The following is a 27429-nucleotide window of genomic DNA, read 5'->3' as shown; positions in this document are numbered from 1 at the left end:
CTTGTTTCAGCATAGTTTTGAATTATTGCTTTCCGGTTCACACATCGTGGCTTTTTTTTTTTGTTAGGGGGCGTGTCCACAATTGATGATTGGATGTATCGTTGGGCGCTGCTTTTTTTCCATTAACCGTATAGCCTGTTAATGTTTAAACTTAATTATGATTTAAATATTAGTTTTAATAAAAAAAAGTTATTGATTTAACTGCTCAAAATCGGTTACATATAAATTAAAAAAGTATTAATCGTTAATTTAGTGAGCTTAACACATAACAATGTTTCAAATTAGTATAATTCGCTCATTCGTAGATATGTATTTGATTTTTTCAGCAATTTTTCAAATAAATAAAGTTCTAAAACAGTAATATCACAACCTTTAAATAACAAACTTTATGCTTAATAATGATTTGAAATTTGCGGTTTCAATAATTAATTAGTTTAATAATATAGACAAAAAAGCCGTAGAAATCAGATTTTGGAAATGTTTTCAAAATTAGGATAACGGTTATCGGTAAAGCAGCACCCAATCGCCATAATTTTTCGCGTCATTTGGTTGGCCGTTTGTTGAGGACGGATTAACTACTTACTAAAAAATGCAATTACTCTCATTTATATAAGTACTCCCTATATATAGATACATATATATATATATATATATATATTCTGTGAGTGATCTGATGGAACTAAACCAATATTTATCTTATTTTGGTATGCGTGGCACGATTTCTCAAGCAACAGTGCGGGAAATATATATGCGAATGGATGCGTGTATGCAATGTATTCCGATCTGGAACTGAAGTTTGAGGAAACCGGCCCCCGACTGGGTTATATCCGATCCGATCTGATCTGATCCTGTGTTTATTATTCGTTATTAAGGCAATCGCATTTGGTTAATTAATTTTAGATTAGAGTATATAATGCCATTCGATTTGAAAATTGCTATTTATGGGACTGTTTTCCAACAGTTTTTCAAATTACATACGTGTTTTTTTTTTTGGGGGGCGGTGTGTGTGTGAGTTTGGTAGTGGTAATTTGCGAGATCTCTCGAATGAACTTAGCCTTTAATTACATTAGGTTAGATATAATAATTAATTGTTTACTTTGTTTACGTTTACTTTTATATGAAATCACAGTCCGTATGTGAGAAAGACTTTATATATGTACTCGATAATGATGATAAAATACATGGTATTTTGGAGTGGGTCCGGGAACTCCTCTCTATATATATCCTACATATTGCTATATTGGTGTTTTTTTTGACTTATATGAAATATGGGATATGGGATATGGGCCATTGGGATAATGGACTACAATTAATTAATAACAATTTGTTGCTGCTTTGTTTTATTTCATCGCTTTCGTTTTCTTTTTTTTCACATATGTGTGTGTATATCTATATATATACTGCATTTATTTAAAATATAAACTATTTGTTGTTGTTGTTGTTGCTGTTATGAAAGGCATTTGCATTGTTTTTCGTTTGTTGATTTAAAAAAATTTCGCTTGAATTGTTATCATTTAACTACATAATGCTAGTAATGTCTATATAATAAGATTTGATTTGAATTGTTTCTTAGTTTTTCATTTGAGTTTTTTTTATTTTTTTTATTAGTTTTTTTTTCATTTAGCTAAAATTTAATTTTCCGACCAATTTCCCCATGCGTTATCGTTTTTCATTGTTATTAACCACTAATCACTCCCCTCCAGCGCCTCAAGTCAATCGTTAACAATCGTTTAACACTCGTTTAGTCTACTAATCGATTAATCAAAAAGACATTTGCCTTGCTTTTCCCATATTTTGGGTATCCTTTTCGCTTGATATGAACTCTCACAGAAAGATGATATAATGGATCGATCTTGAATCAATTAATTTTTTTGTTTTGTTTTTGGGGCCAGAACGCAGGTTAGTTTTAGAGCTTTTGTCAGGCGATAGTTAACGATAGTACACGATAGTTAGGTTCTAATATTGTCATAAAAGTTTGGGGTTCTTTAAATATATATATATTATATATTAAATTGCTGGGGAGAGAGAGAGATAGAGATACAGAGTTTAAGAGAGATGAAATGTTATGTTTCTGTTCTTTACTTGTTTTTATCATCTACTAACTTTAGTTCTTTTCGAGGCTCAATTATAGTAACCATATTATAATCATAATGATAATAGATCCACAAAAAGTCGTTTCCTTAATAGCTGCTCTATTATTGGTATTGGTTTTTTGGTTTTTTTTTCCCATTTTACTAGATAAAAATTCATAAGCGCCATTTTGTCAGCCTATTTCTGATTCAGATTTGATCAACAGTTTTTTTTAATTTGCCATTTCACGCCACCCCTCATTTGCTTAGATTTTCTCAGTGTTTTTTTTTTAGTATTTTTTTTTTTTTTTAGAAGGCCATGCTGGTTCGTCTGCCCCCCAGGCCACCTCCCCCACCGCCGGGTCCACCCCTTGTTAGTCCACTGTGGGAGACACTCCTGCCCATCCTGGCCTCGCTGCCCTTTCGCTCCCTCGCCTTTCTCAGCAAATCCGAGGTGCTGGGCCTCCGGCTGTCCTGTCCTGAGGCTCCTCCTCCTGCTCCTCCTCCTGCCCCTGATCCTCCTGCTCCTCCCCCTCCCCGCTTGCAATTCACTATATCCGATGTTGAGGATCTCCTAATGGTGGGCCCATCCGACGAGGGCAACTGGAGGCTAACAGCTGCTCCGCCCACTCCTCCGCCAGTGTAGGGCGACAAAAAGCTGGGTGAATGTCCCGGCAGAATCGATGTTGCTGCACCACCTCTTGGCTCCTCGGGATCCACACTCTCCACCCGCAAATAAGGCATCCTTCGCTGCGTTTGATCCACTGCCGGAATGGAGCTATTCGGCTGACTTGGCGGAGTGGTGCCCGAGTTGCTGCGTAGGCCACTGTACAAGGACTTCAGGTGAAAGTCCAGGGACTTGAAGTTGAGCAGGGAACGACGCTTCTGGGGCTCATCGCTGGAGGGCAGGACCTGATCCGGGCTGCCGTTGTTAATGTTGTTATTATTTAGGCTGTCGAATTGGAGGTCAGCTGCGATGGGAACAGCTACAGAATCGCTGGCCAGCAAATGTTGCTGCTGCTGTAGTTGCACATATTGCTGTTGCTGCTGTTGATGTTGCTGCTGCTGTTGCTGCTGCTGCAGTTGCTGCTGCTGCTGTTGCTGCTGCTGCTGCTGCTGTTGCTGTTGCTGCTGTTGCTGCAGTTGCTGCTGTTGCTGCTGCTGCTCCTGCTTGCTTATTGTTGTCGTCATGGTATTGCTACTTAGGCTAGTTTTACTGCTAATCACTTTCAAAAATTTATTATCGTTATCTAAGGACTCCTTTCGTCACTGGATGAGGCAGAAGCCCTGCTTGGCAGCATCCTTGGCAGCGTCCACCTCCTCGATGAAGGCCTCATCCTCGTGCTTGGGCGAATCGGCGCCGCAGGGTCCGCCGCCGCTCAGGCTGAGCGGCCCCTGCGGGCACGCTGATTGTCACCGGAGCGCCAAGGTCGAGATCATCGGCGGCCGCACCGGCTTGTTCTCGAGGATCCGCTCCAGCTCCAGCATGACGCTCGAGGAGAGGCGTGGCAGCAGCTGGAACAGCAGGTTAATGGTTAAGTAGTTTCTATAAATATTTTGTTTTAAATAATTTTGGACGAGTGTCGTTATGTAAGCCTATGAATTTTTTTCTTCTAGTGCTTATTTCCTAAAAGATCCCCTTACTTGAAGTCTAAAAAATAATGTATTTTGCATTCCGTTGAAAAGTATATAAAGTACATACATATATTCTGTCTACATCTAGAACATGTCCAAATCGAACAAATATGTCAGAAGTCATTAAGAAATTCAGCAAGAAGTATTGATTTTCACAACAGATGGCGCTTTCAAATTTATGGATTGCCGTGCGAATATAATGGCAGGCGCCATCTGGGTAACAAAGTTTCTATTTATTCACAGTTTAACATTCCCTTAAAATCCCAAAAAAAATGTACTAAGAATTTAAATGGACCTAGTAATAAAAGTAGGTTAATTTGGTATAAGAGCTAACTTACAGCTTTGATTTAGCTTTCATTATAATCAAATTATCTCCTATAAATGTCATCGCTTAAAATATGAAAGCATACATGGATTAACAGCTGTGTTTAAATCAATTCTACTTCCTCTATGTAAAATATCCTAATATTTTTAAATACTATCTAAATTTAAGTTTTTAATTTTGTCAATAATCTTTAGCTATTATTGTTACTTCTTGTTATGCACGATTATTATAAACGATGACTTATTTTTTAGCTGACAAGCCCAATTTATTATAGTTTCTGGGTTTCGTTTTATTGATTTGACTTTTTCAATGTGTATTTGTAGGTGGCTCACTCAAGGTGACTTTGGCTATTTCTGTTCTTATATTCTCTATTAGCATATTCACCTGCAACGACTGCAGGCTCTGGTGGAGCTGTTCCGCCGAAGTGGCGCCCAACAACAAACACTGCACTGGCTCGTGTTTCAGCGACCAGGCGATCGACAGTTGGGTGGGGCTGCAGCCCAGTTTCTCGGCGAGGGCGGCAAGGTCACGGAGGCGGTCGCAGTGGCGGCGTCCCTCCTCGATCCGGTCCTTGCCCCAACTGCCCTGCGGCGACAGAGCGGCCTGAAAATATATTTCAATATTAACCATAAAATGCTGACTTTTAATGCAATTATGAATAATTTATCTTTGGAAAGCCAATCATTTGTATAGTTATAATAATCGTTTATATAGCAATAGATTGGTTATTATGACAATTTTTAAGTGTGGGTATTTAATGAATTTCTTGACATGTTTTAATTTTAAATTTTCTTTTTATTTTATAGTCAAAATTGTATAAAATTAAGAAAAATTCAAAAATAAGAGAAATCACTACTGGCACTCACATTGCGATTGATCTCGTCCTCGGTCCACGAGAAGCTCTTCGTCTTGAAGGATCCCTTGGGCAGGAAGAGCTTGTCCCCGTTCTGGGTGTCGCTCAAGGCCATCGAGAGGGGGCCCCAGGCCATCAGGCCCACCCCGATCTTGTTGTACATCTCCGGCAGGTAGAGCTCACACTTCTCACGGCAGAACATGTGGTATTCGGACTGCTCCACGATCGGCGTGATGCAGTTGAACTGCCGGCAGTTGGTGTACGCCTCCATGATCTCCACCTGGCTCCATCGCGCGGTGCCCCAGTACATTGCCCAGCCCTGCTGTATAACGTAGCTCATGGCGCGCACCACTTCTGGCAAGGAAATGAACAACAGTTTACAAATTGTGCAAAACAAATCGAATAATAAGGGACACATCTGCCGCGCCCCCTTTCATAAATGGTATTTTAATAATCTGGAACCTTTTCTTTTGGTTAACTTTTTCCCGATTTTGATAATTACACGGGCAGTGTGTGTTGGCATTTGAAAAGGGGGCTGTTTGGTACTATTAGTACTATTTCGTTCGAACAACTTACCCTCCATGGGGCACATTGGATCCGCCTTGTGGATGATAACGATATCGATGTACTGCAGCTGCAATCGCTGCAAGCTGGCTCGAACACACTCGATGATGTGTTTCCGTGAAAGACCCCGTTCCTCGGATCTGGAAAAATTTCAACCATATTAGCCACTTATTTCAAGGCTTTTTAAAAACAATCTATTATAAATGTTAAACTAATATATAACAGCTTTTGCTGATAGAGATCGGAATTCGTGTAACATTTTACGCCAATTTAAGTTTTAGAAATAGTAGTTGATATAATACTCTTTTTCCATCTTATCTTAAAATTCATCCAAATTGGAAAACAAATAAAATTCTATTTATATAAGCTTAAAAAGCTATAAAAATAAGCTTATTTTGGAACAAAGTAAATGTAAGTCCTATTTTATATACAAATTCCAAATAAGGATTATTTTTTGAAAACCCCAGTAAAATTCAATATACCCAAATAATGAAGTTTAGCAAACGCCACTCACTTGGTGCTCCAGTAGACCTTCGTGGTGATGACGTAGGCGGTCCGCTTCCATCCCGCCCGCTGCAGGATCTTGCCGATCTCCGTCTCCGAGTGCGCCTCCGAGATGTCGAACAGGTTGATCCCGCTCTCGATGGCCAGCTTGAGGATGGCCTCCGCCTGGTCGTCACTGACGCCCGGCGAGAAGACCGGCCAGGTGCCCAGGCCGACATTGGAGATCCGCAGTCCACTCTTGCCGAGATTCTTGTACCGCAGCCCCGGCGTCGGAGTGGATCCATGCCGCAGGGGCAGCGCCGGATTGGAGCCCAAGCTGATCGAACGGCCTGTCCGCAGCGGAATGCCCAGGTACACGGTCATCGCGGTCGGATTTCCAGGTTTCAAATGGTCGAGTCCAAATGTTCGTGGGTTCAATTGCCGCATGGAAATGAAACATTGCGTTGGGGGAAAATGTGCGTTCCGTTTAGTGAGAAACCTTTTTGGATGGAGAAAGGGCTTTCAAAGTGCCGGGAAACGTGCAAAAACGAACAGCAACGCAACAGCAACAGCAACAAGAATGGTAACAACACAAACGCAATGCCACAATACTCGTAAAAGGAGAACTAAATCAAGGTGACGAAGTGCCTATACTCTACATTTGCTACTAATGTACAAGTTTTCAAAAATTGTATACTAAAAATTACTCCAAGGAACTACTAATAATATCCATTGCCCGCAACGTTTTATTCAGTATTTAACAGGTGTATGCTTAAAACTCTGCCTGCCTAAAAGATATGTTTATTTCATATACAAATGTGTTATAAAAACACTTTATAATAATATGTAAAAGGATTAAAGCGATTTTATGTTTGACATATGGTAAAAGTTTACGTAAGCTTTTGCAACTTACTTTGGTTTAAGAAAATGGAATATATTATAAAATATAGAAAAAAAAGTAAAAAAAGAGCGAAAGCAGTTTAAATATTTGAAACATTTTTGACACCATTTAAACAATTAAGCTATATAAAATAAAAATGTTATTCTTACATTAAAATGAATGTAAATATCAAAGGCAAATTAAACAATAACAAAGCTTATATGAATAAAACACAACAATTGCAAGTAAAAAGTCTGAAATTATCAAATAAATTTAAAATCTTGACACACACATAAGCACATATTCTACCCTCAAAAATTGTTCAAGGTATGCAAAAAAAAACAAATTTGTTTTTTTCAATTAGCTAATTGAGACTGCCTCGGAGGAGAGTATATGTATAAAAAAAATACAAAGAGAGCGGCATGCAATGAACATGAATAAACAAAAGTGACATTTTTCCGTTGGTTTTTCCTGTCCCCAGTTTTTCCCTTTTCCTTTATAAAAAGTGCGTGCGTCCGGTGCGTGTTTTTCGTTTTTATATTTTTGTATTTTGTTTTCCTTTTTGTTTTTTTTTTTGGTTGCGTGATTGTGGCAGGTGGCTTGAGTGGGTGGAGTTGTTTTTCCTCACAAAATGAATAAAATAAATTACAACTGGAATTGCATGTTGTGGCCCTTACTCGAGCAATACGCCCTCGCCTTAATTCGCTAAACAAAACCAACAATTACCGACAGCTGAACTACATTGATTGCGGAGTGCGTTAGGGTTCATTTCGTATATAAGTAATTCATTTACTTGGGCTATTTTGAAGCAAGCGATACTTGCTTGTATGTGGTAGCATGCAGAGGCAGGCAATCGAAAACAATCGAAAAAGTCGAGCAATCGACAGTAAACAACATAAATGATAAGCCTATATGATAGTGAGAAATTTGATACCGAAATCAAGATGACCGCCCGTACCACTGAACTCCTCCATACAGTCGAGTGACGCAATGGGAGCCCGGCACCTGAAATGAAAGATCGGGGAGAATTGGATTAGGATATTACCAGAAGCACATAGAACACCTCTGAAATACAGCGAATATTGACACTAAATATAAACCTTCTTAGAAAACTAACAGCTCAACAATATTGTTATAATATTACGTATTCGCCGCATTGTGCCTTAACAGTCAAACATTTTTGTAAAATGTAAGTAAATAGAAAATTTGTAAGGAGCAGCTATGTTGGTCTCACAGATTTTTCATTTATTTAACTATATATTTTAGTTTAATACAAATGGACATTTTTATTCATATCACGTATACGACTAGTTTGCAGGGATTTGTCAATGGCTTTGTTCTTTTCGACGCCATCTTGCTTTTTCTCTCTTTTTCAATTTGGAAGAATGTTTGAAGAGAGTGAAATCGAAAAATTACAGTTTTAATATTCAACTTAAAGTTCTTAATGGTAAAAATTATACATACGAGTTTTAAATCGTGATGATTAAACTGATCCTCACATTTATTTTTTGTGTCTGTGAAGAAAAATAACTTCAGCTACTTATACTGTAAATCAAAACTGAAAAAAATAATGTTTTTTATATAATAAACTGTGAAACCTGCACAGATACCTTAAAAACCATCCAACTGACTTTTATACCTGTAAATGGTGACCGGGTTCGATTCGTCGCTAGTATTGTCCACATTGTTGTTGTTATTGTTGTTGTTATTGTTGTCATTGGTCGAGGGAGCGACGCCAACGGCGCCATTACCGATCATCAGTTGCTGAGTCGTGGGTCCCGTTACGAAGTTGAGATTGGCGGGCAGCGCCATTAGCAGCGGCGGCGGCGGCAGAGGCAGCGGCAGCGGTACAGGATCGCTGCCAGTGGAAGTGGGTATTTCAATGGAGGTTACCGTTCCATCGATGACGTCACCACCTCCCCCGCCACCGCTGCCATCAGTCGCAGCGCTGCCGCCGCTCTGGTCGTGGCCCAAAAGCAGCGGTGTACTCTCCTGCTGCAGCGTGTGCGAGTGCGAGTGAGCGAGCGACGGCGCTGCCGCTGCCACTGTCGCCGGCGATTGCGACTGCGACGTTGACTGAGCCGTGCTGCCGTCGCCATTTAAATTGCATAATGCCATGGACATTGCTTTATATTTTTCTATATTTTATTAAGCTAGTTTTGAGTTTTATCAAAGTTTATTGTTGTTTTCTTCAGCAGCTGATTGTTTTGCTTTCTATGTTTTTTTGTATACACTATTGGACGCCATTGTTTATTCTAGGTTTGCACATACATCATGTTTATTTAGCTACTGTGTTTTTAGGAATTGAATTTCATATTGTTTTAGGCATTTGATTTCTATTTAACTTTTTGAAGGTTTTTTTTATATTTGCGTGAAAGTCTGTTATTAATTTAAATTGAATTTTTGTTGACTAAATGTTATTTATTAAAATGTATTCTATTGATTCAACTATTTGTACAGCTAATTGAATTTTCTTTCTTTGTTAAATGTTCGTAGTTATTTGTTCAAGTTATTTGGTAGCGTGTTTTAAAAGTTTCATGTTTTATTAGTTATTCGTTTGCTCTTTCCCTTCTTATATTTTCTTTCTCTTATTTTGTATGTGTTTATTTTGGTCTATAACTTTGCTTTAATTTCGTTAGTTTTTAGTTGTTTTTATATATTTATTATTTTTGTTTTCCGTAAATTTTCACTTCATTTCGGATCAATGATTTCTTAAGGATTGCCGTCTTAAAATTTCTCATTACCTTCATGTATTTTACTTAATAAAACCACATTTAATGTTGTTTTGCCCTTTGTTTTTAAATTAATTTGTCTTTCCACTTAGACTAGACTACAAATCACAATGGATTTTGTTTTCTAAATAGCATACTTTTAAGGCAAAGTCCAGTCAGATAAATATTTATTTTCTTATCGCTGTTGAAGATTATAATTTGGAAACTTATTCATATCGCCTTAATCTGTTTGCCAAAAAATACAAAAAACTTGATCGAAACTTTTGCCAAAAGTTTTGTCACAATAATTAAGAATCCGAAGCAAGGCAAAAATAAACAATATTGTCTAGAGGAGAAAGAGATGGAGGTGGTAGAGGGAGAGGGAGAGAAAGAGCTTTTCACCACACTCAGAGAAAAGAGAATACTTCCCAGAGAATTGCGAAAGCTTAATTTACACTTGGCTGACAAATGGAACCACCTGCCAACTTGTTAACACGATCTAATCTTGTCGTAAATCAAATAAGAATATTAAGAATTGTGCCTCGAAAAATTCGTTTTTAAGCTCCCAAAACAAGTTTAACATTTTTAAGTTTCGATGGTTTTTGATTATCTATTTTAAAAAAATATGAAATGAAAACATACCCTTGCAGACGGGTATTTTATATTTCAGTAAAAACTTTGCAATGCAGTGATGGTCACATTTCCGACCCTATGAAGTATATATATTCTTGATCGGCAACACCATGCGGGTTGAGCTAGCCATGTCTGTGCGTCTGTTTAAGGAACGATCGACAAATTTATCTTAAAAATTTATGGTGACCCCTTTCCAAAAATTGGCTTTGTAGAAAAATGACCAAAAACCTTCACTTCTAAGCCCATAACTTTTCTTACAGACATCCGATTTTAAAACGGCATACTTCTAAATGATCGTGGTTAAATTCTCTAAAAAACTGTGTTTTCAGTTTGATTTTTTTTTTTTGTCGATTATTCATCATTTCTATGATGTACCCCTTTCCAAATTTTCGAAAATTGGCTTTGTAGAAAAATGACCAAAAACCTTCACTTCTAATCCCATAACTTTTTGTACAGACATCCGATTTCCAAATGGCATACTTCTAAATGATCGTGGTTAAATTCTCTAAAAAACTGTGTTTTCAGTTTGATTTGTATTTTTGGGTCGATTTTTCGTCATTTCTATGATGTAACCCCTTTCCAAATTTTCGAAAATTGACTTTGTAGAATAATGACCAAAAACCTTCACTTCTAATCCCATAACTTTTCTTACAGACATCCGATTTTAAAACGGCATACTTCTAAATGATCGTGGTTAAATTCTCTATTAAATTCTCTCCCTTTCCAAATTTTCGAAAATTGGCTTTGTAGAAAAATGACCAAAAACCTTCACTTCTAAGCCCATAACTTTTCTTACAGACATCCGATTTTAAAACGGCATACTTCTAAATGATCGTGGTTAAATTCTCTAAAAAACTGTGTTTTCAGTTTGATTTGTATTTTTTGGTCGATTTTTCATCATTTCTATGATGTAACCCCTTTCCAAATTTTCGAAAATTGGCTTTCCAGAAAAGTGACCAAACAACCTCACTTCTAAGCCCATAACTTTTTGTACAGACATCCGATTTCAAAATGGCATACCTTTAAATAATCGTGGTTTAATTCTCTAAAAAACTGTGTTTTCAGTTTGATTTGTATTTTTGGGTCGATTTTTCGTCATTTCTATGACGAAATTTCGAAAACTGGCTTTCCAAAAAAGTCACCAAAATTCTGCACTTCTAAGCCTATAACTTTTCTCACAGAAATCCGATTTGGAGGTGGTATACCCCTAAAGCTTTTGGTTTAATTCTCTAAAAATCTGCGTTAAAAATTTGTTTTTGACATTTTCGGAATATTTTTTGAAATTTGTTTTGAGAAACAATGATCTAGAGACCACTTTTGCATTAAGGCAGAAGTATCGGAGGACATAAATAGAAATTTGATGGGCGTTAATAATAGCTCGTCGCTGGTTCATTAAATCCGCCTCGTGCCAAAGACAGATACGATTGTATCTATATCCCCAAATGTATCGGCGACGGCTTCTTTTTTTGATTTCCCACTATCGAAGGTTAATTATAGATTAACCTTGACAATGATTCAGAATTGGCCAGACAGCTTTTCCGTCTTCATTAGCGGGATCAATTCGGAAAATGCATTACTTGCCTCAGGGAAAAAAGAAGAGTGAGAGGGGCGAAAAGGGAAAGAGAGAGAGACAGCTTTTCACCACGACCGGTCTATTTGACACCCCAACAAGAACAAGAACAAGAGCAAGAACAAGAACAAGGCACAATTTGCGCACGCTTTTCCTCTGCATTTCCCTTTCCTTTTCCCAAACTAACTTTTGACGTTTATGCAATGGTTTACACAATAAAACTGACACCTCCACAGGTAGCTAAATTTAGGGCAGAAGTGACAGGGGATGGATTGCACTCGCTAACTGGGTATGAACTCATACATGTGTATCGTAAGGGTACCAAATGCAATTTAAATAATATTGTGTTATACTCGACAATGATCAAAATAAATATATTAAGTTCGCTATGAACATATAGTTTTATCTTAAATACTTCTTATATTGCAAATAGTTTATAAATTGTTTTGGTAAAATATGTTTTGCAATCTTTTATTTGATATACCTCATAAAGTTTTCACCACCCCTTAATTGCTTTCTTAATTGTTTTTTATTTATGACATCCACATTTTAATAATATTTTCTTAAATTATTTTCTTTAATTAAATATTAAAAGCGTCAAATATTAATTTCTGAAAAAAAGCTGGATTCTATCTTTAGCTTGTTATGATATGCAATAAACTATATTTTGTTTATTTACTATTCTAATTGGTTTTTTGTAACTTCAAAATGAAGTTTTAAATGCGAGAGTATAAAATATTTTTAGCTCCATTTGTAGCACTGTCTCTTCCCAGGGATCAATGACCATTTGTAAGTGGCATCTTAGTGAAAAGTTTCAAGAGACTGCTGAAAAGTTGGCCATTTGTAGGTCACAATTACAGTTGACAGAGCACATACAGAAATACATCTATATGTATATTTTATAAATATATATGGGTAAAGGTGTCAAGACCCAAGGGGCCGAATAGGCGGCTAATCCACAAATTAAACTTTTAGTCAGGTGTCGCACACACACGCCTGCCACTTTCGTTATCCTTGTTATCCTCGTTATCCTTATTATCCCCTATTATTTTCCAAGTGGGGCGGCAAGTGCCAAAGATTATCCGTCCAGGTCACAAGCCTTTTATCCTGATGAACTAAATGGGGGTTACCCATCATCTTGATTAATTGATTGGTTATGCTTTTATATGCTTGAGATAGAAAACAAGAAAGGAAAGCAAACTTCGGGCGGAGCCGAAGTTGATATACCCTTGCAGAATATTCTGTAAATTATATTCTCCAAAATTATTTATATGATGCATTCTTAATACTCATAAAAAATCCCAACTTCCCAACTTTAAAAACACCAAAGTTATGGCATTTCCAATCGTTCAGTTATATGGCAGCTACAAGATATAGTCGGCCGATCCTTATGAAATTTGGTAGGTCGGATTGATTGGCGAAAAATTAAACCCATAGAAAATCCCAACTTTCTAACTTTACAAACACCAAAGTTATGGCATTTCCGATCAATCAGTTATATGGCGGCTATAGGATATAGTCGCCCGATACTTATGAAATTTGGTAGGTCAGACTGATTGGCCAAAAATAAAACCCATAGAAAATTACAACTTCCTAACTTCAAAAACACCAAAGTTATGGCATTTCCGATCGTTCAGTTATATGACAGCTATACGATATAGTGGCCCGATCCGGCTCGTTCCGACTTATATACTACCTGCAATAGAAAGACAACTTTTGGGAAAGTTTCAAGCAGATAGCTTTAAAACTGAGGGACTAGTTTGCGTAGAAACGGACGGACGGACAGACGGACAGACGGACATGGCTAGATCGACTCTCCTGGTGATGCTGATCAAGAATATATATACTTTGTAGGGTCGGAAATGTCTCCTTCACTGCGTTGCAAACTTTTGACTGAAATTATAATACCCTCTGCAAGGGTATAAAAACCTATTGATAAGATAAATGCAAACGTATAAATCTCTTAGCTAAAGATAAATTAAAGTTCTCCTTCATGTTTAATAATACAGCCATGCAGAATATTAATAAGTGATTAAATATGTTATAAATTGAAACTGCTGCTAACAATTTTATTTTTAGTAACCTATTAAGAAGCCTTAAACAAACAAAATGATATCTAAAATTGGAAGAGCGTGGTAAAATAAAAAGGCCTTGTGGTTCACATAAGCTATTTAAGTATCAAAATAAATTTGCGCAGCAGTAAAACTTTTGCATAGTAAAACTTTCCATTAAATCTTTTATTAGTGCCTTTTGATCTTGGAATAAGTGAATACTTTGACATTTAAATGCGTTTTTAGTGCTTCGTAACTATCACAATGTTCAATTAGTATAAGTGGGGATTTGGTTTTTTCTCGCCGAGTGGTAACAAGGGAAATGCATTTATTGTAATTTCATCAGTTTGCCATTTGGCCATCACACGTGTGTCAAATCAGTTTTCATGGCTCTGTTATCCACCCTCCCCCTCCCCCACCTCCATTATTTACCCTTAACCCTTTCGGTTTGATTTCTGCTGACACTTGGTTGTCTGCACTTAAAATCGCATCATTGGCGATTATCTTTTGTCGCTTTCCCTGGCATTTTCTGTTTGCCGGCGACCTTGACTCGTGCACGAATTGGAAAATGTGTTTTTCCCATTTATTTGTATTTTTTGTTGTTTGTTTTTTTTTATAGTTTTAGCCGAAGGCCAGGCGTCTGTAAGCTGTTTACAAGCTTATGGCAGCCACAAAAGACAACTGGTTTACGGTGTCAGCCTCTGGTTCCTAATTATGTGAACCACAGAAAGGGGGTTGGAAAATGCTGGTGGGGGAAAATGCTGGGTGGCCAAGAAGTGAGGAAAAGGCGGCCAAGCGGAGGCATAAAGAAAAATCCAATTTGAGCCACTTGCCTGCTACTTTCTAGCTGCAACATCATCCACAACAACCTTGACTGCAACTGCAACTGCAGCTACATGTGTGTGTGTGTGTGTGTGTCTCTGTGTGCTTGTGTGCCTGTGTCTGTGTGTGAGCGGGCTTTTCCTGGCTTAGTTGTGTGCGTGCGTGTGTGCTCGTATCGGTGTGAGGCTCAAAGGACCTGCCATATAGGCTGGCAACAACAAATTGCTTTGGTATTCCGCCTTTTTGGCACACAGCACGTAGCCAAAAGTGCAAATAATAAAATAAATATATATAAAACACACACACATGTGCATATACGTTATGCATCTGTGTGTGTGTGTGTGTGTGAGTGAGTGTTTTCCTATTTTTTTTTCGCCTTTATTTTTTTTGTAGTGTTTTCTTGTTTTTTGAACAACCGCAGCATGGCGTGACACCAACACCGGTCGATATGCCGCATTCCTCTCCGGCTCGCTCTCCAATTTCCCCCATTTCCCCACTCTCTCTCTCTCTCTCCCTTTCTCTCTGTCGCTTTCTCTCTCCCTCTGTCCCCGGTGGCCCCGGTGGGAGAGGGGGGAGGGGAGAGCCGTGACCCACTGACGCGTTGACCGGCCTACGGATACGGTTACGGCTGCGGGCAAGCGGATATATGTGGATATGGGTAGATAGGGGTATGAATTCCGGGGGCCTCGGACTTTCGGACTCTCGGAATTTCGGGAAAGTGCATAAAGCATTCGCTAATCGATTAGGAGAAGGATGCCGGAAGCAGGAAGCCGGAAGCAGGATACAGGATACCGTATTCCGGATATAGGCCTGCCACATTTCATGTTTGCCATCGACGGGTTAAAGTCAAGGCCCAAGCTTTTAAGCGGTCCAGAATTAATGGGTTAATCGGGCAGATGATATAAAACCAACTTCGAAATACTTCTGCACTTTTTAAACTTTCTAAATGCTTGACACTTTTTATTATTTCAAAAATCTTTTAATGTTATTGAGAAAAATCATGTTTGTCAAATAACTTTTTTTGCTAGAAAAATTACAAAATTGTAATAAATTATATAATGAGATCACAAGATCAATTAAAAATGTAGTATGTAAAATCTCCAATGATTTTTTGATTTCACTTTAAAATATTAAACGTATTTTGTAATAGTTTTTTATCTAGTGGCTAACTAACTTTATACTTCCTTAGAATTTATCATTTCTTGTATACACAATGTAGGATTTAATTCATAATTTCTAAAATCATTTTATGCAAGTCAATTAATTTGGCAAAGCAAGTTTCCAATACTCATTGAACACTGGATTTTGAGTTATTTATCTCAAGAGCTTTAATTAAAACAAATGCCCACATCGCTCAGCCAAATGATTTAAGCTGGGATTATAGCGGATTCAATTCAATTAATAAATGCCAAAAGCAATTTTAAACATCACCCCCGATTCTTTTATTTATCATTCCCCCGTGGATTTCGCAAATCCTAGCCCTCTTGCCGCCCCACGAGCTTATGCAATTGCCCATTTTCTTTTCCCATTTTCCATATCCCATATCAGCGGCCAGATCGGGTGACACGTGGCATGTCATATTGGAATTACATTTCTCACACGAATCCAAAGTCAAAGTCCCTGGTGGGGCTTCCCCTACCCGCCCCTCTCCAAAAAACCACCGCCCATAGCCGAATCTTGGCTGCATTATATTCCCATCAGGGACAGGGGGGCGGAGTCGAGTCGAGTCGAGTTGAAGCAACAAGGTTAGACCCGGGCCCAGGGGCAAAGCAAGGATATGTACCTATAACCACTAGCCACCAACCACCAACCACTCCCCCATCATCGAGTCCTACAGTCCAACTTCCTACAAAATCATGGACTTATTTCCAATTTTTGTATTGTTTCAATTTAATTTTTTTCTGTTTTCTATACCCTAGCTCTTTAAGTTATTTACTTGTTTTTACTTGTATTTATGTGTTATTTATTTATTTAAAAGAAAGATAATTGTAACTATTTAATATTACTTATTTTATTTACTTCAAAAACAATGACAGCTAGAACCCACGCCTTCAAAATAATGGATTCCATATATTGATTTTAAATAAGTTTTTAACGAATTTTAAAAATTAAGTTTTATTTATAGTATTACCCCTCAATTTAACAATTGTAGTACATTTGTCTTATTTCACTTATTTAAATGGCTTTTTTTAAAAATTTAAAACAGATTAATTGCCAAATGATATGGCAAAACTTTTCAAAATAATATTTTCTAACACAAATTTTGCTTAAATTTGTTATTAAACTTTTTGTAATTTTAATTTAATTTAATTTTTAACTTGAACTCTTAACAAAGACACTTTAGATGCGGTCTTATATTTGATTCTATCAAACTAATAATAACCAAAGACTATCAAACGTAGTATAAAACAAGAAAGGAAAGCTAACTTCGGGCGGAGCCGAAGTTGATATACCCTTGCAGAATACTCTGTAAATTATATTCTCCAAAATTATTCATATGATGCATTCTTAATACTCATAAAAAATCCCAACTTCCTAACTTTAAAAACACCAAAGTTATGACATTTCCAATCGTTCAGTTATATGTCAGCTATAGGATATAATCGGCCGATCCTTATGAAATTTGGTAGGTCGGATTGGCTGGCCAAATATAACACCCATAGAAAATGCCGACTTCCTAACTTTACAAACACCAAAGTTATGGCATTTCCGATCAATCAGTTATATGGCAGCTATAGGATATAGTCGGCCGATCCTTATGAAATTCGGCATGTCGGATTGATTAACCAAATATAAAACCCATAGAAAATCCCAACAACAATACAACATTCTAACTTTACAAACACCAAAGTTATGGCATTTCCGATCAATCAGTTATATGGAAGCTATAGGATATAGTCGGCCGATCCTTATGAAATTCGGCATGTCGGATTGATTAGGCAAATACAAAACCCATAGAAAATCCCAACTTCCTAACTTTACAAACACCAAAGTTATGGCATTTCCGATCGTTCAGTTATATGGCAGCTATAGGATATAGTCGGCCGATCCCGGCCGTTCCGACTTATATACTGCGTGCAAAGGAAAGAAGGGTGTGTGCAAAGTTTCAATTCGATATCTTTAAAACTGAGAGACTAGTTCGCGTAGAAACAGACAGACGGACAGACAGACGGACAGACAGACGGACAGACGGACAGACGGACAGACGGACAGACGGACATGGCTATATCAACTCAGGAGGTGATCCTGATCAAGAATATATATACTTTATAGGGTCGGAGATGTCTCCTTCACTGCGTTGCACACTTTTGACCAAAATTATAATACCCTCTGCAAGGGTATAAAAAAATAAAAATACACGAAGACTTTAGTTAGAATTGAGAAGTAGTACTGTAGCCTATTTCAGATTTTGTTGTGGTAAAGCGGTCTTATCGATACAAGCCCACCCATCCGGACCCACACTCACGAAAATTCAGGACCAGTGGCGTGACTGGATAATTACTTACTAAACACAATTTTTCCCTGTTGCTGTTGCTGATTGTACCACCCGAATCGAATGCAATTCACACGACATTAAAGTCCGGCACGCAGAGTTATTGAACCATTTTTTGTGTGTTTAATTTGTTCGGTTCGCCTTTGCCCAGAATTTCTGCGGGCTTTTCCCCGCTGTTTGTGCTTCGTTTGGGAGTGAGTTTTCCCCAAAGAAAGGCAGCCAGGAAATTAGAGCGTTGACACAAATACAAGCCGCACAAACAGTCGCACCATCAAAGTTGCCCAAAAACACACATGGGAAATGGGAAATGGGAAAGGCTTTGGCACAGATGTTGGCCAGCCTTTTGTTTATAACGGCATCCTCTGCAGGGCCTCTGCGTCTGTGTGTGTTGGCCAAATGGCGAGAACTAACCCAAATCTGCCTACAATGCAGATATGCTTTTGCAATAACTAAAGATATTTATATACAAGTTATATACCAATCAATAAGGTACCATCACTTGGGTTTTTTTGTAGTAACAATGAGATTTTAAATGATACAACTTTTATACACGCTCTTAGTCACTTAAAAAAAAGATGATTTTTATTTTACATCACTAACTGTATTTATAAAAAATGATTATTTTTGGTCACTCAAAAAAAAGGGTTTCTGCGTTTTCTTAACTTTAACAGACTTTATAGTGATAAAATTTGTTTTAACACATTTTTAGCCACATAAAAAAATATCTTTAGTCATTCAAGGCAAATTTTTAAGTGCTTTTAATTTGTGTACCATTTACACATATTGATGTTTTAGATTTTGAATTCATTTGTATATTTGTCGCACATTTTAATAATTGCTAAGAAAATATCTTTTATTGTGAAATATTTATTTTAATGCACTTTAAAATGCCTTTCAGCAAATATTGCATCAATATTGAAATTAATTATTATCTGACAGAACAATTTTAGTTATCTGACCAAAGTTTCGTTCCAATGGATTTATAATAAGTAAGTTAACACTTATTGTATTTCCTTGGAAATATAAACAAAAATAAGAAAAACTAGTTACCTAAATTATTACACACACCAACACTTGTTAAAAATAGCAATGTTCTCAAAATGCACTTGAAAATGTTCTAAATAGTTAATACATTTAAGCCGGAAGTTGGTTGCACGTTGCGTATGCGTTATGTGTGCATCAACAATATGGCCGCCGTATGTAACGGCAATGTTTTCACACGCCAGCACATGTAACGGTACTGCTGAAGACAAACGCAACAAAATCTTTGCCCGACCTTCTCCCAGCCCTCCGCCCACTTCACCCACTTCTCGCCCGCCCCCTCTCCCCTCCTCCACCTCCTTTGACAGCCAAGATTTATAAGCATATTTATGTGCCGCACAGCACATATGTACTACGAACACACATTTTGTATTTTTTGGCACTAAACAAAAAATGGCAAACAAACTAAAAAAAAAATATATATTAGAAAACAGAAGGCAATTTTCGCAATGTTTGTATCTCTTTTCTTATTTTTTTTTTCTTTTGCATTGCTTCTGTATTGTTGACTTGTTTTTACAATTATTTATAAATTGTTATTAAATAATCTCGCCCAAATGGTTGCCGCCAACGGAACGCGCGCGACGCGAACCGAAGCGTCTGACACGCGAAACACGTAACACCGCAATGAAGACCAGAAGTCCCACCGCTCATTCGCTCAGTTGTTCATTCGCTCACTTGCTCACTTTCTCGCTTTCTCACTATCTCAAACGCCGAGCAACATGCACGACTTTTTTTCGGCCTCGCTGCCGAAATCGGAAAATGCAAACTGGCAAAGCTGGCAAAACAGGCAAAACAGGCGAAACAGAACAGCTAGCCGAAAGCTAAATGGCAAAACAGTGACCAAGGCAGACCAAAACTTGGCTGTCAGTGCTGCAAAGTTTGTCCGTTTGATCTGTCCTTAAAAGTTTAGGTTCACTAAAAAATTACACTTTGGAATTAAAAATAGTATAACAACAAATTGATCTGATAAAACATAATGCCAATCTTGCGTTTTAACAGAAAGTATCACATTTAAAATATAAAAAAATATAACTTGACAATGGCCTATCAAAAAAGTTGGAAACGATGATTAATTAATAAATTTAACTGAGGTTAATTTGTGATTTTAAAGTCAAATCAACAAAAAAACCATTGTATTTTGGTTATTCATATATTATATTAATATCAGATATTGCGTATACGACTAGTTGAACACTGCCTTAATTGTGCATTTCAAAACATTATGCATTATTAAGTTTTAATGCATATATTTTCTATTTTTTACATTATTTAAAACTATTTACATTTAGGTGATTAACAAGTGACAAAAATAAACACCCATATCGCGTATACGACTAGTTAACAGTCAAAAATATAGCTAGTTGTTCGAAATGAATTAACTGGTTATATTATTTGTGTTGCTTCCTTCTCCTTTAGTTGAAATGGATGGCTGCTTTTCCCATATTAAAGGAAATATTAAAACAATAATTAATCATGTATTTGGAGAAATTTGAGCTAGAAAAGTTGGCAGCACAGCTGGCAGGCGAAAATCAGCGAAAAAGATGGAGAGAGCGCAGCGGACGAGGCGAAAGAGCGAAACGACAATTGGGGGAATTGGGTGGCCGGTCGGTTGGTGGGCGGTGGGTAGTAAGTTATAGGTGGTGAAGGACGATTGGCGGAGGGCGGGCGACGGTTACGACAAATGCACGTGTTATTTGCAAACCGAAGGAAACAGCAGAGAAACAAACAACAAAACGAAAATAAAACATCAGAGGAGTGAAAAGCTTGAAGGTCGAAAATTAAATACCCTTTCAAATATCTATCAAATAATTCGATTTTATTACGCACATCATTTTCTATAATAATAAATATCGTTTCTTTTACTTTAGTGTTCACTTTTTAAAAACCAAGACCATCAAGAATTTGTTTAGATAACATTCAAATGTATATCTTTACAGAAAGTTAGAGTATCGCTTTATTAAGACCTTAATTGAGAGGCACTTTTTTTCTATTAATTATTAGGAGGATTCAGAGATGGTGTTTAAATTTTTAAACACTTTAGGTGAAGAGTTGGAGAGAGAAAGCACGAATAGAAGAGATTGTGAGAGGGAGAGCCAGCGCGCGCATTTTTGGAGCATCTGAGCTTTTTTCGGTCGCTCTCTGTTTTTGTGGTGAATTTTTGGCCTAAACGCACGTGCCCCAGTTCAAAAAAGCCGCCATGCCCGACCGACTCCCTTTCTTCCCTTTCATATCCTTTTCCGTTATCCTCTTCTCTTTTTCTCCCTGTTTTCCTATCTCTTCGGTGCCCTTCCCCAAAGTATTCGCTATTCTCCTTTTGCGGTTGCAAATTGGCCCGGCATGTTTCTTTATTCTCCATGTGGGAGTGTACTGGTACTTACCAGTGTGTGTGTGTGTGTGAGTGTGTGTGTCTGTTTTTAAGTGTGCGTATGCATGTGTGTGCGAGTGTGTTTTTGTGTCCTGCAGTGCCAGTGTATGGGTGGGTGTATTCGGGTGTGTAGTACTACAGATGGATGGAAGTGCGTGTTTTTTACGAGATTGCCTTTTCGGCTTATGCTCTGGGGCCTACATGGCCTTTCCTTCTGCTAAAATGCATATATGTACAGTCGTTTATATGCTGCACACACGTGCAAGTAAAGCTGACATATAAATACCCTATAAGCACTCATCTTTAAAGTTACTCTGCAGCACAGACTCCAAAGTCCCTCCGCTGCTCTCTTAAGTAGGCAATATAAATTCACTTTGAGTGCAACCAAAATCGTGGCCTGAATTATACATCGGAAATGTATATTTCAAAAGCCTACAAGCCCATAAATAACTATATAGGTATTATGGCTATATGGTTATATTTATTAAAAACTTAAAGTTCTCGTCGTCACAACTCATATTTAAATTTAATGGAAAAGGGTTTCTAATAATATAAAAATATTATTTTCAGTTTCCTTCAGCTTTGAAATTTGGTTCTATCCTTTTCTATAGTAACAATTTGGAATGACCAATGCTCTTGATTATCGATATATCAGACATAAAATGCGTTTTCTTTACTTACAAAAATTGTAATGAATCAATTGGAATTCGAATTATAGGAAAACAAATACATACTTAAATATTTTCAAAGCCGCAGGCAGTTTTTCACCCGCTAGAAGCACCCTATTTTGATCGCAATCAACGACCATGAACTAAGGCTAATGCATTGGCATGGGAACCCGGCTGGAACGAATCCAAATATTGCACAAATGGCGCCTGAATAATAATGAATAATGGATAAGTGCAAAGAAGTAATTTGCCAAAGGCCAGAGCAAACACCCCGGCCAGCGTTTACACATATATTTAAATACACAACAGCGTTATGCGTATATATTGGAATATTAAAGAACACTTAGTGCTTTTTGGCGAGAAAAATTAATACTATGGGCCCGTAGCAATTAAAAGTCACTTACTCACGGTAATTGATTGCGTTTTGGATTTCGCTTTGCACATAAATATAAGATGGGGCTGGGGGAATGCCTTAGTTTCCATCCGATTGCCGGAACTGCGGACTACAGACTGCAGGCTGTGCCAAATCAAACACAATAAAGCCCCGGAACCGGGGTACAAACATTCGGAAATGCACCTGTGTGCTGGAGGGTTTACGTGGGTGGTCGATTAATGACTTGGCCTTAATGAAAAATTAACCATTTTAGTTTGAGGTGGACGTTAAAGCATGTTATTAGCTAATTTTTCTATCAACTTTAAGGGGCTCAAAATGCTTGCATAATGGTTACGAGGACATGTTCAAATAAAATAGGTGGTCATTCTTTATTTCAACAACACATAATAAATAATTTACAACCTTTAAAACATATACAAAACTGTATAAACTTAAAAGCAGCACTGAAATATTAAAAGCAATTTGAAATCTTCTAGGGTAAATAGGTGGAAATATAAATACTTCAATTTACAGATATTGTATAGTAAATAAAAACAAAAATATAACCACACTTTTACTTATATTTTTATAAAGTAGAATATTGTGTTTATCTTTTAATGTAACGCTTTTATTTTGTAATGCATCTGCCATGGCTGCACATGGGCGCCATCTATGTGTATGCACTTTTAACTGACCACACGGCGCATACTTGATTTCTTAGGTATTTTACATGCCTCTTACACGTCATCTACATGCAACTTTCGAAGCATACTTTTTAGGGTTTAATGCACTTTTCTGTTTTGTTTCGAACTTTTGCGAAAACTTATTTTATTTAATTGTATAGTAAATAAATACAAACAATTGTAACAAGAAAAACCGTGTTTTTCTTTCAAGGGAAAGCAGCTTTTTTCATTGTGATTTGTAAGCTTTTGGAAGGAGAGCGCCAAAACGAAAGAAAAGATGCAAAGAGTATTCGCTGATTTAATGTCGAAAAGCATATTTTAAATGATGCAAGCCCGAGGAATACACAAATAAACCCAGACTGAATAATTACTGCCCTTTACCCACACGCTTCAATAACAAGCGGTAAAGGAATCATTCAAATATAAGCCCAAACAGAAATAATTGGAATTCATTAAACTTACAGTTCTTACCTCCCACCACTTAAAGAACTTTATTCATCCGAGATAACAAAACAAAATTAATTGACTTTTCTGCGTCTACCACTTATCGATAAAGAAAGAATATAAAACTCAAGGCTAGGGTCATAAATGTGCATTTAAGAACTCATAAAATCACCCAACAAACACGGCTTATTTTAATAGAGTGATACTCTTATCGTCTTTTTTATGACCTTTCCTTGCTACCAATTCAGTCACTCAACCGTATGAATTGATTTCTCCTAAGATTAAACCAATTTTAAATGATTTTTGTTTGTGAGTACGTTGAATGAGTACTGAGATGATAATAATTTTATATTGGGGAAAAAGGCAAATTTAAAGGTGCTAGAAAACACCAGTTGAGTTTGTAATACCAATTGTTTGACATTACAAAATTTATCTCTAGTCACTGAGATAATGATATCCTTTTGGAAATGCAAGTTTCTAATCTCATAACACCTATTGTTTGACTTATATTAGAAGACATATCTCCAGTTACTGGTATATACATATATATGAGTACATTGAATGGAAGTACTCACATGATGCGGTGGTAGGCATCGAGCTGGTTGTGCGCACAGGTCACGGACTGCTCGGATTCGGTGGAATCATCGCGCAGCGTGGCAACGCCGAGCGGCAATATCGGGATGATCGCAGCTGTGGCAGCTGCGGCCGTTGCCGGCGGCCCCGCCAATGTCGTCGTTTGTCCCGCTGTCCCGCTCCCAGGTACCGCCGCTGCCGCTGCCGCCGCTCTGCCCGCACCGACTGCGCTGCCAGGGAAGGTCTGCTGCGTGGAGGATGATGATGTCGTACTATCGAGCTCCTGTGCAAAGTGAGTTTCCAAATAAAGTAATTATATTAATAGTTCTTCGTTAAGGAGGTGGACAAAATCGGTGTTCAAAGCGGGGCTTTAATTTTATTTAAGAAATAAGAAACAAATAAGATTTTCAAAAAAAATATTTATCCAAAATGTAACCTTTTATCAAAATTAGGAAAAACGTTTAAAGATTTTTTTTTTGAAAATTCTAAATGTTATAACGAATTGAACGAGAACTAGCATTCCATCATTCGACCACTATTTGGCAGTGTTTTGATAAAAAACCGAAAAATGGATCAGATTTTTCGGGATTTTCGCTAAAATATTTTTCTTATGATTTCTTTTCTTATGATGCTTTGGGAAAATTATTTTTTATGGAATTCTTTTTTGAGGATACAACTTGATTGGAGATTTTATAACGAATTCAACGAGGCATGCCATTGCAGGATTTGACAATTATTTCCCAGGGTTTTGATTAAAAAACAAATTAAGAAAAATTCAAAAAAGCATTAAAATAAAATGGTAAGCATGCCAATTCTAAGTCCTTCTCACACCATCAGCCCTTTTGTCCACCCCAAAAAAAAAGGGAAGTTGCCGCTGGCAGGTCGGGTGCAAATGGGGTGGATTGTTATGTGGGTGTTGATGGAAAACCTTGATCTCGCCGGCTTCCGGCTGCGAGAATCGCTTCCGTTCGTAGAGGATCTCCCGTTCGATGGAACGACTCCGGAAGGCGGGGGGCAGCGATCGATCGGGGGGCGGTGTCTGCAATTTGGGGGTCACGGGTGTGTTGCTGCTTCCGCTACCCGTAGACTGTTGCTGCTGCTGTTGTTGTTGTTGCTGTTGCAGGTGGTGCTGTTGCAGATGCAAATGCTGCCGCTGTTGCTGCTGCTGTTGCGGATGCGTATGAGGCTGGTGGGCGGCGGACGAGGTGGGCGGGCTCTTCTCACTGGACTGATGTTGCTGCTGTTCGCGGTGTTGCTGCTGCAGTTGCTCGCGCTGCTGCTGATGCTGCTGCTCGCGGTGCTGCTGCAGTTGCTGTTGCTGCTGGCGCTGCTGCTGTTGCTCGTCCCGCTTCTGCTGCCGGCGTATCTCAAAGTCCAGCAGACGGGCCTCGCGTTGCTCCTTGTCGCGCTGTTTGCATGCAATTGTCGCAAAGTGCATTCTTACTATCAGGTTTAAGGGTTATCGCATGGCCATCGTTATGTTATTGCTGTTGCATTTTCATCAATCACTGTTTTATTTTGATTTTTTGTATTTCTTTTCTTTTTCTTAATTTTTTAATTTGTAATTTTTTTTTTTTGAAGGTTTACTTATTTAGAATTGTTAATTTTTGTTGCACGCGCGGTAGACACACATACACACACGCACACCGAATTGGCCGCGACAGAAAGAGATAGGGAGAAGGCAGACAGAGAGAGGCACACACACCCACACACTCACCTTGTAGTTGATGGCGTCCTGCTCTTCCTTTTTGGCCTCGCGCTCGTTGCGCTGTCGATCGCGCTGCTTCTCTTCGTCGGTCTGCGAGTTCTTGCTGTCTATATAATAAACAAATAATAATAACAAGAAAATTATATTAAATAATAACAAAGTATAAAAAAAGGACATCAACAAATCAAAGGTGTTGTAAATATATACAAAATTAAAGAAAAAAGTGAACAAAAGCAAATATGAAAATCCAAAGTATAAAATAAAATAACGGGGAATACAAAGAAGAAAAGAAAGAGAAGAAAAGAAAAGAAAGAGAGAAACGGGGGAGAGAGAGAGACAATGTTGAAACCGTTTCAATCGATTCTCATTATTGTATTTCATTTAACAATAATTGTTCTGTCATCGACTACTCAAGTGCTACACACATGCATGTTGAAAAGTGCTAAATTGCTTGGATAAAAAGAAAAAAAAAAGGAGAGAGAAACAACTTGCAGCATGCACATCTACAGCTCGTACTCTCCGCACACACGTGTATACGCGTAAACACTCGACTACACACACAGTTCAAGGCCACCGCGGCACGCCCACCCCCTTCCCATCCTCCTACTTACGCTGCTCCCCATCGCGCCCACCACGCACTGCCATCAAATAGCGACTCAGCCGGGGCGGCGTCATGCTAATCCGCAACTTGCGACAGGTGACCAGAATCAGGCCACACCACACGGAATCAACAGTCGTCAGTTGTCTGTGAAGAACCAAGCGACACTGACACTGAACACCAAAATGCGTCGCACTAAAAACATAAAACGAAACACTGAGTCCAAAACAAAAACACTAAACACACTCAGCGCTGACCGCGGCCCAATTAGTGTCATCTTCTCGGGCGAATTAAAGCTCAGTTGCTAGCAGTTTTCGCGGCAACTAGACAGTTTTGTACATATATTTATGCATTTTGTTTGTTGATAGTGTGCCCAAGTCATTTTTTGACACAAACGCTGGTCATACTGCTTGCTTTCAAGTTATTCCCCTGATAGTAACTTTGATTTTTAATAATCAAAACTTTTGTTAATTTTAACTTTAAATAGTTTACATTTTTTTCTTATTTGTTTAGTTATAGATATGCATTTTTTTTTCAACAATTCCCATTTGTTCGGAGCGGTTTCTTCACAACTAACACTCAGCTCTGCGTTTTGTTTGCTGACAGTCGTTTTGCTATACTATATTTTACTCGTGCGTTTATGTTTCCATGAATATTTGAGCTTTGAGCTTTGGCCTTGGCTTCAACCGATTGAGGGCCTCACCGTTTCGTGAGCCAACCCACCACAAGAGGACAAGAGTTCACCAAGTACAGTATGTGCGTCACAACTGTTGTGATGTGGTGGATAAAGATTGATCATATGAACAACAAAAAAATTGTTGCCAAGGGATTTCAAAATGTTTCATTTTTGAACGTTTAATATTATTTAAAATTCTTATTAAAGCCAA

At 37.9% G+C, this 27429-nt stretch overlaps 1 protein-coding gene across 1 annotated transcript; it reads right to left on the bottom strand.

Moving 5' to 3' along the window:
- Nucleotides 1-1397: 1397 nt before the first annotated feature.
- On the bottom strand, nucleotides 1398-27106 carry LOC108049887. Its single transcript, XM_044461417.1, is given in 10 exon segments — nucleotides 1398-3584; nucleotides 4414-4632; nucleotides 4896-5233; nucleotides 5459-5586; nucleotides 5961-6279; nucleotides 7768-7814; nucleotides 24239-24519; nucleotides 25165-25644; nucleotides 25954-26051; nucleotides 26556-27106. Coding segments are annotated over 10 exon segments (3180 nt in total). The 5' UTR covers nucleotides 26620-27106; the 3' UTR covers nucleotides 1398-2378.
- Between the last annotated feature and the right edge of the window lie 323 nt (nucleotides 27107-27429).

This window comes from Drosophila rhopaloa, unplaced genomic scaffold, assembly GCF_018152115.1.
Source record: "Drosophila rhopaloa isolate 14029-0021.01 unplaced genomic scaffold, ASM1815211v1 contig_3, whole genome shotgun sequence".
Taxonomy (NCBI): domain Eukaryota; kingdom Metazoa; phylum Arthropoda; class Insecta; order Diptera; family Drosophilidae; genus Drosophila; species Drosophila rhopaloa.
This window is presented reverse-complemented; position numbering and strand designations above follow the sequence as displayed.